This window comes from Sparus aurata, chromosome 20, assembly GCF_900880675.1.
Source record: "Sparus aurata chromosome 20, fSpaAur1.1, whole genome shotgun sequence".
Taxonomy (NCBI): domain Eukaryota; kingdom Metazoa; phylum Chordata; class Actinopteri; order Spariformes; family Sparidae; genus Sparus; species Sparus aurata.
In genome coordinates, this window is record NC_044206.1 from 12238783 (window position 1) to 12252121 (window position 13339).

General features: G+C 41.7%; 1 protein-coding gene across 2 annotated transcripts in view; it reads right to left on the reverse strand.

The window, feature by feature from the left end:
- The window catches only part of rhbdl1 (rhomboid, veinlet-like 1 (Drosophila)), a 45601-nt gene that overhangs the window by 9047 nt on the left and 23215 nt on the right, over positions 1-13339 (reverse strand). For both annotated transcript variants that reach the window (XM_030400268.1, XM_030400267.1), the window contains exon 6: positions 2359-2459. In XM_030400268.1, coding sequence (XP_030256128.1) covers positions 2359-2459 — 101 coding nt within the window. The remainder of the gene's footprint in view (positions 1-2358; positions 2460-13339) is intronic.

Consider the following 13339-nt stretch of genomic DNA (forward strand, 5'->3'; position numbering starts at 1 on the left):
TACAGTCTGTGAAGAAACGCCTCAGTTACCATCCTCTGGACATATTTAGACTTTAAAGTAAGATAATCCATATCCTTAAGAGAGAGTAGGCAGCGCTTACACCACACACACAGACGCGATTATACACCTGGCTGCTCTTCACTTACTGGTTCCAACCCAGTGGCACTCTATTAATTAGGGCCGAGATAATTTAGTAGAAGGGGAGAGCGGGCCAATAAATGGTCCTTTTGATTCTCCGGGGGGGGGAAAGAACAATGGCGCCACGTCTTAGAATAACACATCTACTCGGCAGGATGAAGAATTGTACCCGTCACATCCCTCCTTAAGAATCTGGCTGTGGGAATGTGACCCAGGGCTCGTGTTTTCTCCTCTTCTCTCACAGCAGGGAAAAAAAGGTGAACGCCATGCAATATTAAAGAGAGAGGGGGATTATAAATAAAACCTGCCGTGACCATACAGTGGAGTGGCAGCAATTTCTTGTAATGTCACAATATTTCTACAAATAAATGATTAACATGATGGGGGGGTGGGAGAGATCCAAGGTGGGTGTAATATGGTGCCGCTGCTCTCCGAATCTGTAACCGAAGGACAGCCAGTGCATTTTGACTGTTACAGATCAGGTGCAGACGATCATTCAGAGACTCAAAGACTAAAATCCAAAAAGTGAGAGCTCATCTAACTATGAAGCAAGGAACCGTCGTCTGTGTGTTTACCGCATATCCCGAGAACTGTTCATCCAATCTTCTTCACGCTTGACAGGTTTGTTGCCGTCGCAAGGAAGTGCAGTGTTGAATTTGGTGCAATTTGGGCAAGCGACGCGTTAAATATTAATACATTTTGAATTAACAGCTAACATTGCTGTGTGCAGCAGCGGGGGAATGGCCTCGGTATTCTGGCTTCATGGCTCCGCACACTGATGCTGGGCTCACACCAAAAGTCCTTTAAACTCCTTTTAAAAGTCAGGTTGTGTCAAACGCATAAAGAGAAATTCCACAGATTTTCTTATCTAATCTTAAACATGCACGCACCTTGTGTGTTGTGTTGGGGAAGCAGACATAAACAAATGCAGAAGCAAACACAATGGAGATTAGTGCGGTGCAACAAATTGCCGTTCAGGGAGAAAAAAAAATGGCTTTGTTGTCCCTAATGAGGCATCAGCTAATTTGAGTTTTAATTTTGATAACCCCATGCAGTCGAGTGTGAAGCAGTTTGGATGAGCAATTCATGAGAGAGCTGCTTGCAGCAACACCAAAGGCCATGCAAAAGACCAACTCTGAACAGGCAGATTTTGAACAGTCACTGCACTAGTATTTCTTTAAAAACATCAAAAAACACTTGAGAGTGAGGCTGATTTTTTGCGCTACAGGGTTCCAAGATGTATTCTGACAATTTAGCTGGAGCTGCATGAATTCCAGGGAGTCACGTCCACAGCAGCCCCCTTAAACTTCACTGGACCTGAAAATGTCTGTTGAGCAAAATGGATGATGATGCTTGATGGCAGATGGCTGGGAACTTACTGGGTCGAGACTGGACAAGATTTCGTGATTTCCTTCAGACACAAACTAGGAGCGAACTTATCGGAGCAGAACTAAGACGTGCCTTGCAGGATTTCCCAACAACAAACGGGCATCGGGTGTAACAGACCAAATAAACTGTTAGCTGCTACGAGCGCAGTTACAGTTACACAGTCTTTGCCTTGGGGCCCATCAGAGCACTCTGATTTCCATCCCTGCTGACATCTCCACTGCCCACAGTAAACAGCGACATTAGTTAAAGTGATTTGTTAGATGTAACACTTTGCCACGACAGTTGAAGGGAATATGAAAGGAATTTCACATGTAAACCATGTGACAGGGACCCACACAAATAAGTCCCGGGGGAAAAAAGCTTTCAAGCAGCATCAGGGGATTGCACTGCTTGTTTTTTTTCCAGGAGACACAAATAAACATGGTTTTAATAATTAATGTAAGTGTCTAGGATGGCAGCTCATGTCTGATTCATCAATACAAATGAAAAGAACAGGGAAAAAAAGCTATTTGAGAAGCTGGTGGAAGTCTTTTGGGTACACTACTCATCGACAACACTCAGCTAGAGCTTCTGCAAGAGGTCACAGGGAATATTCAAAGACTGCAGGCTAATAAAAAATATCCCATTGATGTGATCCGACAGTAGCAGGGAAAACAAACAACTAACATCTATTGTGAAATAAATAAATGTAAACAGTGACGCCCGGGATGTCGGTGGGAGTGTCATTTGTCTCGGTCTCATGCCACGCGAAACAGCTCTGACATTCCGTCTCTATTGAAAGCTGCTTTCAGACGTTACAATGGAGGTGGTGATGGTGATGATGACAGTTACCATGACGACGTTGGCCAGATGTGCGGAGCACAGAGCGTAGACCCCACCTGAGCCCCCCACCACTGGAGCTCGCATGTCGGTGATGGACACTGTCAGCGAGCCTGCAGAAACACAGAGAGAGCGAGAAAGAGATTATGAGTGAAGACGTAAGCGAGGGAGAGCACGCAATGCAGGGAGAAGTGTGTGTGTGTGTGTGTGTGTGTGTGTGTGTGCACGCCATCAGGAAAAGGGAGGACAGCATTTTAGAGCAGAGGGGAGAAAAACAAAGGCAGAGTCAGATTACTCATCATGCAGCAGCACAAGTCACCTTCCTTGGAGCGTTTTTTTAAATATCTCCGAGTCAAAATCACCCTCGGTTCACAGGGACTGTGCTACATCAGCTGACCTTCACATGCCCTTTAATTTTAGAACTGGAACACATGACACAGTGTTGCTCCGGCTATTCCTGCAGGGAGGCAGTCCCGTGTAAATTCTCATCGGAAAAATAATCTCTGATCAAAGCAAGGCACGGAGAGCACAGGGAAGCCTTGCTGAAGAGGTTCTAATTTGTGACACTTCTTGTTTTTTTCATGTGCCAAATGTAATCTGGGAGGTGCGGATATGGACAGAAGCCAAATATCCTGTTTAAAAAGATATAAGTTATTTCATGAAAAGTAGGGTGGTAGTTGTAGAAGTGACAGAGGCGTGAACATTATGACACTGTGAAGTGACTGCACACTTAAAACTACCTCCACCAATACTCTCTAAACTGTTACATGAACAATTAATCACTTTCATGCACTCATCTGTCTAAATTTATACTTTTCAGTGACGTTGGATGGAGGAAGGTTGGGTGTAGACTCAAACAATAAGAGACCCTTGTCCCAGCAGACATTTTGACCTTTCAAGGCACAACAAGCATATGTATATATGATAACATTAACAGTGGCTTCTTCCCTTTAGGTATCAGCCTAAGCATGCACTTGACGCGGGCACTTGGATCCGTCTCACCTACATAACATAATACAGCTGTCATAGGTGTGATTAATTCCACCTGTGCTTCTCCTGCTTTGATAAGTCAAAATGTCTGCAATAACTCTGCGCGCTGTCCCGCCCTGACAGGTGCAACAAAACCATAACAGGAAACCGAGGGGAGCTGTCAATCAGGAACTGTCCGTACACGCCCACACAGCGTCGAGCAGAGGTCTAATCAGGTGAAGTGAAAACACCTGTGTGGGTGGATGATTGCTGTGAAAATGGTCTTTAACCATCAATCTGTCAGAGAGAACTCGGAAAACAAAAATAGAGTTATTAATGTCAGGAACAACATTTTGACATCTGCTTGGAAAGTTTTAAAAGCAAAAACATTTCAAAGTCTGATTGATGCCTCTTGTAGCGTATCATTTCTTCAGTATTCAAACCTTCGGATACTAATTGCAGAACAGTATGTTACGATATAATCATCATATCACATATAGTACATTGACACAGTCTTTGCTACCTGATACACAACATGCATTGTGGCTGATCATGGGCTGTAGTGCTGGCCTCCTGCTTACTTGTTCCAGGTCCACAAATAGCTAACAAAAAAACATATTCTTCCTGATTTTGGAGATCTATGTTAATATTTACCATTCACGCTATTTGAATGAATCAAAAAGGCCATTTAATAGCTCTATTCTTTTACATTGGTGGAGATTGCTTTTTCTTTCCATGTTTTCTCTACCTCTCTAAATAAATCAGGTTTGTATACTGAATGTCTGTAAGTCGGTTTTGTCTGCATTCTTATTTTTGCTGCAGCACTTATTGCCTCTTTTCAGTCACTGCCTGCCAATGTAAAGGATATTTGCCATTAATGTCCTTTAGTATTTCACCTCTTTCATCTGAACCCATTGATGGGTAGAACGATTGAATATACAGGAAGGATTTACTCGATTTCATAGTAAATCTGCTGCTGACTCACAGATGAATACAGAAGTATTAAAGGGTAGAGGATGATGCTTTGTCATGTTGAGCCCTGGATGGAGAATAGTCTGAAAAGACATTTAAAATACAGTACATGCTCTATTTCATATATATAAAAAAAGAAGGATGATGATAATTAGAGCCCAATTGATACTTGATTATTGTGGCCATTGCAGATATTTTGAAGTAAAAGATTCCCATATCGATATATTGGCTGATATACACAAAACTTTTGCGATGATCATTTAGAAAGCGGTCATCAAACACTATGTGTGTAGAATAATTAACACATTTTACCTTTAACAATAAACGTAATCGTCTAAAATGCCACAATGCAGGCACACATAATGGAAATTCAATAATTAAAAATGATCTCAAGCATCTTTTTCTGCATTATAATTTCAAAACAAGTTTTGTTATATATTGGCACACACTGGGCCACAAAAAGCCAATACCGATAAATCTGTGATAGGCCAATATTGCTCAATATCGGCCAGCTGATATTTCGGTCCACCTCCAAATAATAGTTGAGCATGACTTTATGGTATATAATCTTATAGTTTCAAATAATATGGTGTTCTATATATAGTGATCACACACATCATACAATGTACAACGAGGTGAAATTGGTACTCTGCATGGAACCCATCCTGAGGGATCAGTGGGCAGCGAGTGCACAGGCCCTGGGACCAACTCCAGATCTTAACCAGTGTCTTGGTCAAGGACACTGACTGGAGAATCAACCTAATGTATGCGCTGTCGATGGTGGTGAAAAACGAAGGACCTGACGAAACCCATGCAAGCACTGGGAGAACATGGAAACAAGAAGGCCCTGCCAACCACAGTGTCACTGTGCTTCAGTCAAATGCCCGACCCCTTTGGTGAATGAAGCACGGTGCACGTGAGAATAGTTTGAGATGCGTTTTTAGTATAAATTTAGCGACTTTCAGGAAATATTTCAGTGCCATGTTTGGATGATCATTAATAACAACAACAAAAATATGCCAAACAAATGGAGCCAGAAGCCACTTTTAACAGCGTCAAAGAGTTTATAGGTATGCAGCACCATGCACCTGCTGCTGCATTCAGGGCTGCAGTGACACCGTGAAGTAGGACAGAATTCCAAGCAGGAGAAAATCACAGTGGCAGTTGCCGGCGAGGACAGCGTCAGACACTGTTAATTATGCAAATGAGCTGATAAGGGAAGCGGAGAGGGCTGATAAAACAAAACAGCCTCTTTTTAATCACAGTTGGGGTTTGCTGGAGTTGTGATCTCAGATCTATAATGCATGTTGTAACTTTCATATTCTGTGTGTGTGTGTGTCGCAGGAGCGACTGAGTAAACATCGTCTTAAAGAACGCCTCATCAGCCCTTGGTGGCAGTGATGATCACGGAAAGACAGATGGTAATCAGAGCGCGTTCCTGAGTCATTCATCTCCCCTCGCTCCGACACCTATGGGCTATTTTACGTGGATTTATGGGGCACATGAAGGTTGGCGCTTCAGCTAAAGATTTGCGGAGGTTCACAGTGCCCCATTTTTTGTAGTTCCACAAAATTGCAATTACACAGTGTAGCATACAGTATGTGGTCTCTGATGTCTTCAAAGTAAAGGAAAAATTGAATTGGAGCAACTTCAGCAGCAGCAGCGACATCCGAGTCTTTCTTTTAGTCTTTTTCCGGAGCTTCACAACTTTTATGTAGTTCATTTATGACTTCAGTACAGTGGAGCCGGAAGATGTATTAATTAAATATTGATAGAATGACATGAAAGATACCGTCTGGAGTTTTAGCTTGGGTAATATTGTGATTTTGGTAAAATTTTCGTCTTTTACTGCTCTTAAAGATTCAGTACAATTAATAGAATTTTATTAATTTATTTCACTGCATGAGCAAAGTGAAATGAATATTAATCCCCTCTTTTTGCCCATTTAAACATCCAGCAGAAAAGGAGCACCATTAGCATTCACTTGGAGCTGCATTTTTGGCCCCCCTGGTGAATTAAAGTCTAATATTCACTCCCCTTTAAGCTCTCTTTTCCTCTCGGTGAATTCCTGAGGTAAATATCTGTCTCTTTGACTGCTAAATGTCTCACTGTCTTCACCAGTTAGTTTCCAACTTTCACTTTATTTGTCTGGCTACCTTTTGGAGTGAATCTTTAGAGAGTCTTTTTTTTTCCGCTTAAAACAGCTGACTGTGAGCCAGGAGAGCATTAGAGGTGAATCAAAACAGAGAAGTTGCAGGCTGTAAAAATCCAAACAATAAGTTAAAAATGAAGTTACAGCTCGACCTCGTTCACATTACACACAGTAACTACAAAAATGTTGTTCAGCTTTTAGAGCAGCGAGGTGGGCTGTTTTTCTAACATGACTGTTAACACCATCCCGGACCACCTCTTCATAGGAGACACTTGCCAGGGATGTGACACCAGCATCTGTGGGTGAAGGAGAGAAGACAACCTGAGACCTCCGGATCAGAAGACGACACCGGCGCTACGGAGAGGAAACAAACTGCTCGCTCCTCCTGCTTCGCTCTGCTTTGGTGAGAGGCGCCCAAATACAGTATGAATATTAAACAGGCTGTCATGTGGGCTCGCCTGCTTAGGGGGGATTTAAGATTTAGGATTCTCGCACTCAGCAAGAGCTGAGACGTGAGGTGAACGATTATTCCAGTGCCAATTTGACACATTCCCTCTAACGGACAGATTATTTATTGTTGCCAATCCGAAGTCATCATCAACATCCTCAAATCTTTTTGTGAGGTCTCAACATCCACAAGTGCACTGCAGTGTAGACAGTAAAAATGATGTATTTTGCATAGAGTAGAAGTCAGCGACACACTCAGGACTATACTCTACCGCAGTATAATCCCCGCTGCAGCTCAGAGAACCGAGCCTCTGTCATACCATACTTTCTACAACATTACCGTTACTCCAGGCTGCCCTTAAGCTATGGGTCAACTTTGTGTGTTTCAGTCTCTCCGGGATAAGGTGCAGGCAGAGGATGGTAAGCTGATCCAAGGCCAGGGTTTGACAGTGCCTGAGGCTGGGCCTCCGTGTAGCCACTCCAGCGGAGGCTGCGCCAGAGAACAGTAAATGTTGCAATAAGAGAAATCCTCTAATCTCAAACACTTTCAAACCTGACACTTTCCACTGTCTGCTTTCTAGAGTTTAAATAAGTGGGTTGCTATCCACTGTGACTAATGAATATCTATATGTGTGACTGATGTCGGCTTTTAATGATCACATTTTGTCGAATAGATGTTAGTGAGTATATACTATTAAATGATACACATCGGTTTGATATGTAACCTTGGTTGCATGTCATAACTCTTCCATCCCTGTTTCTGACAAAAATAGCATTCATGTTGATACAGATTTGCCTGGTCCATGTTTTCATATTCATAACTTGTCCTATCATTTATTGATTTTCTGGTGGGCAGCGTAACAACCCTGACATGCACTCAGTTTATAAAGTTGATATGGAGAAGATTTTGACTATTAACAAATTTAGCTGAGAGAAAAATATCAGCACTCATGAGTCGTGCTTCAGGCAAATGTAAATCCAATATTCTCTCTCTTGTTAGAACTGTTTGGTTTTTCATCAACTCATGAGGGAAATATTTGGCTCAAGCTAAATGCTCTGCAGTGTTCGCGAGGAAAAGACAGTCTGCTGTCGTTCGATCCTGGAAAGGTAGCGTACAGTGGGTTTGTCAGGGTTTTATCACTTTATAAAAAGCTGCTTGCTGCATCTGTAAAGAAAGCTGAAGAGAGCGATGATACTTGACCCTAACAGTGAAGCTGTGGGCTGGAAAACAATACAAGGTCACTATTTGCAAGTCATTTCACATTTTACACTCATCTGAGCCACTGTTAATATGAAAATATTGACTAGAGCTGCTTTAAAGCACAGATGCCACGGTGAAATGTGTTAGACAGAAGACATAATCAAGGAAGTAAAATATATCTGATTATTTATTTCTAAGATATCTACCAGAATGCGTTTTCTGGAAACTTAAAGGATGTATGAGAACATTAATAGGCATTGAGATGCCAATTAATTACTCAGGAGAGGACAATCAAAGGACAATGTGTGCTTATTTATTCAAGTGATTTGGTCGGTATTGGATATGAGCAAGTCTGGCACCCAGTACGGCCCTGTTATTCATTTATTCAGTCAATATATTGATATAAGCTTTGAGTGAAGACCTAGACAGAGGGAAAAATGTAATTTGGCACGTTACATTATGAGACAGGAAATACTTTTTGTCTTCAAACTGTACATTTTCATAAAAAAACATAAAATATTCAACTAGAAAACCCAGATGAAAGTGTCAGTAAGGAAAAGCTCGACCCGTTGATGCTGTGCGATTGTTGCCTTTTAGGTTTGGCTCGCTTTATTTGTGCAGCCGCCTCAGACAGATCTATCCTGTGTGCATTAAATCTTTTGGCCCTGCACAGAGATGTGCTGCAGTCAGCACTCCTGTAGTCACAGCGCTGCCTCTGTTGGCTAATAAACTGGGGAAATGCCTGATCAGATTTATTTACTAAGCACAAAAAAGAAGAGAGGGAGACTGATGGAAAGAGTGGAAGAGTGAGTGCATGGGGAACAGTGCTACAGACGACAAACTAAAAGTGCATTAATGCAATCAGGACTACGTTTTTCTTTTTTTTTTTTTTTTTAAATCTGTAATATTTTCAAGATTCTGCTCATAAATTACAAAAGAAAAGATAGTTTCTGTTAAGTTAGCTGATCATGATGCAGCTGTTTTTACCATTTTGCTGTAATTGTTGTTTGATTCAAGCTAAAGATACGCAGAGAACAGACAAGGATGAACATCAGGTAAATCAAGAAAGTAAATCAAATTGTCAGAAATTCAAATTGTTATTCAAAGCAAGAGGGGCTTTTCTCAGTAACAAACAGTGGTCACTGGTAATTTGGTCCTTTTGTAATTGCGTCCAAAATGCTTTCCAGAAACTGGATCAGTTACATTGAAAGCACAGTCAGGCAGACCCAAAGAGACCACACCATTACAGGATCAATTCATCAAGCTTAGTTTCCCAACTTAGAAACCCTTGTTGTGAGATGAAACAAGGCCAAACACTTCAAATAGAATCATTGGAAAAGAAAAGTCCTTTTCATTGTTGAATCCAAGTTTTAGATTTATGGCAGTAGCAGAAGGGTGTACGTGTGGAGACGAATAAGAGAGTGAATGATACCATAGTGGTTCAAACCCACAGTTAAATATGGTGGTGGGAATATCCAAGTCTGGGGTTGTTTTTCCTCCTTTGGAGCTCAGAATTGACTCCACCCTGACCAAGGGGAAGCACCATTCATACTGCACCATAAAACACACCCTAAATATTGAGAAATGCCCATTATCGCCCGATAATCCTGGATTTTTGAGGAAGATGCTCATGTTTAAGAGTTGTTTTTTGTCATACAGGCATAACATAAATTCATACTTTTATTAAAAAAAAAGAATCAATTGATTAATTATTTTAGCACTAGCCCTGCGTGAACTTCAAGGGAATGATATTTGATTTTGGATGGCAACTTATATTAGTTTTGGTGGATGAGCCGACGCAGTTTTACTGGTGACTGAAGTAAATATAAGTAAATGTCAGGGCGACCCAGCTGGAGGAAGATCGTCTGTCATACAGTCTTTTGTCTACTCTACAGTCTATTTGAAAAGCTCATGGCTTAAAATGTCATTTAATAGACTGGCGTCCACTGAAATCCTCATTTCAACTATAATAGGGCTGTCAGACTGAGGGAGCTTTATTAAAGATATTTTCCACCTGGGAAGGAGATGGACTCCTCTGTGTCATCTAGACAGAAAGAGATAAGGGAAATATCATCCCTGTCACTGATGCTTTCCTTAAAGTGGAGCAGCATGACGCGCAATCAGTCCTTATCCAATCTTACATCTTCATCCATCTCCTCGTGCCCTGGTGGAGCGTGGGCGGGAGGGAAGAAACCCCTAAGATGATGTAAAGGGAATGTCGCAGCCTGCAAAGTTTTATTCATCCGCAGTTTCGAGCTGCGGAGGAGCATCCAAACTGTCAGCATCCTCAAAGCGACAAAACACAGCTCACCTGCGCTCCTACGCTGCAGTCGACCCAGATCATTAGAAGGAAAACTTCAATAGGGAGGCACACATCCAGAGTCAGGACATAACATAAATAAGAATCTCTTGTATACATAAATAAAAATTAAAAAAAACAGCTCCAGCGCTAATGCCTACGCCTGTCACGATAAGAGTATCAGGGTATTGTACATATCCTATCATGCATCTATTCAACCGGTGGGCTGAATGCTTCCCTTTAACAACTTCACTCAGGCCCTTTGATCTTTTTATTAGTAGGCTAATCGGCCTATTCATTAGGACTGTCTGTTGCCAAGCACAGAAAGCTCCTATTAGATTAAAAAGTTGGCTGTTTAAGCAGAGGGAACTCAGGAGAGTCAAACTGAAGAGAGTCAAACCTACTTCAAAGGTAAAAAAGTAGTATTGATTTTTTTCTCCTGTACTTTGTACGCAGAAGGTTTCTTTTCCAACTGTAAAAAATAATAAATAAAGCATAGAAAAAATAAGTTCATCTTTTTAACATATTCAAATTCCTAGCTTCAAAAGTCAGACATAGGAAATGTAAATAGTAGGCCCCTCGGCACTTTTCAAATAGTTGAATAGTCCTGTTATACAACATCGTACATATCTTATTTTATCGACTTATCAATAAATGGACATGACCTTGGATGCTACCCAACTAGAAGTGGCATAAAATCGATTGGCAGAAAACTAGCTGTCAACGGACCAGTGTGTAGCATTTACTGGCATCTCGCAGTGTGGTTGCAGATTGGCACCAACTGAACGCAGCACATGTCTCCCTCCGATACAGTGACTGCAAATAATAAGCAAAAAGGGCAAAAAAAACAAATGCAAAAGGCCCTGTTTAGAGCCAGTGTTTGTTTTTTCTGCTCTGGGTTACAAGAAACATGGCAGTGAAACATGGAGGACTGCGTGGAGGAGAACCTGCTCCATCTGTAGATTTAAAAGGCTCATTCTAATGAAAACACAACAATACTTGCGATTATACACTAATGTACATGTACCAAATGTTTAATGTTTATTTAGGTGTAGTTTTTGTTCACAGAGTCCGAGAGTTCATTTTATCCATTGTTTTGGTTGTATGTGTTTGATCCAAATTTTACATATATGTTACTGATTTAGGATATTCTAAAATAATTTTCAGGTTCCAACTCCTATATCTGAATATTCATAAGAATTTGCAATATTATGCTATTATATCTTCATTGTATTACTGGCACACATTTGTCCTAAAATGAAAATAATATAATCTAATGCAATTATTTCTAAAAAAGTCAACAGTAGTTACCATGACAGGCCCATCCTTCCAAACCCATCAAAGACTGGAGGGATGGATGTGATTCATCAGTTTCACCGTGTGCCAACACTGCCACTGTAAACACACCTTGCCCTTGGATTCCTTAGAGATTGATTCTGTTTATTCCAACACTTTTCTGCCCCGTCCAAATTTGCCACACGGGAAAAAAATATGATAATATTTATACTCCCCCAGAGCTCAAGGGGGATCAGGAAAAATCAATAGTCTCTACAAGTCACATCCTCGGAGCTGCTGAGAGGAAACCGCTCAGCACAGCTCCAACCACGAGCAGAAAAAGCATAATCATATCTGATCTGGAAGAGTGTGTGTGGGCATATGAGCCTGCCTTTAACTGACGAGGCAATGAGAGAAAATTTAGAGATCAGCGTGTGTACGTCCAAAAATGCTCCGGAAGTTGTATATGCTGTAAGAAGAGCTGTAATATACAAAGAACATAACATTTCGTCACGACCAAAGCGGTTATCACTCACGACACCTTTCAGCCTACAAGCACAATGGCTGACCTTGGTTGGAAATTGCTCAAAATTCTTCAGTAAAAAAAGCATGAAATCACTTGTGCTAAGGTTATTAAGCCACGGAGATGGGTACAGCGTGGGTGATGTGCTTCATCTTCGAAGGACCTTGAAACTAACCACTAACTAAATGTAATATAGACTGAACAGAGGAATAGCCTCATCTCTAATCCAACAGAGTGCCTGACAAATATTGCTGTCCAGGACTGGCTTCACAGATGCAAACGGACACCCATAAACACAGCGGGCGCGCTGCACACAAATGGGCTACCTCCAATTAGGCAGCACTATATAGTAGAAATATTCATCATCCTTGGTGTTGTTATCAGCAAGGCTGTAGGGGGGGCGGTTGTAGGGGAAGTGAGCTTGGTGTCACCTAGGAAGAGTTGACTGTGGGGTGGGATGGAGGATGGGGGGTAGGAATTACCATAATCACGCTGGCAGCCTCTGCAAAGCACCAAGGTCACCCTGCCTCCTCAGTTCAGCTCAGCACCAGGGGAGTACATCAGAAACACAGGAGCAGACTCTTCAGCACTGTGCGCAACACCATGGTTTTTGGACATAAAGCGCTCCAAAGCTAAAGTTAGCTAATAGACAGGGAACCTGGCCCACCTAAGTAAAATTGAGCAGGAAATAATTGGTGTTTAACTGACAATAGCAACACAAAGACGACACCACAGCACATATAGTCCTAAAAACACCTCCTGCTCCCCACAAACCGTCCCAGACTCCAACCAATCAAATCAGCGCATTTCTGAATATCTTTACACCACTGCTCGACATAAGTGAGACTCAAAGTGTGAGATCCAGGGACCGAGTCACACCCCTCTGGCACTGGGAGTTGTTTATTTCACCCTTTTGTTCTCCGGTGCTTCCTCTCTCTTCCTTATCTCTTTACCTTCATCTCTTCCTCATTAACGGAGTTCGGTTGCCGATGGAATCTGAAGGTGCGGCAGTATCGGTTTGTCTGATTCAACTTCTTTTTTCCCCAAAAATCCCACGGTTCGCATTCTAACTTTCCGGAGCACCGCTGTGAATTAGCTTTTGAAGTTAAAGTTTAATATACTATAAAAGCATCAGGAAGTTTCATAACCCACTAA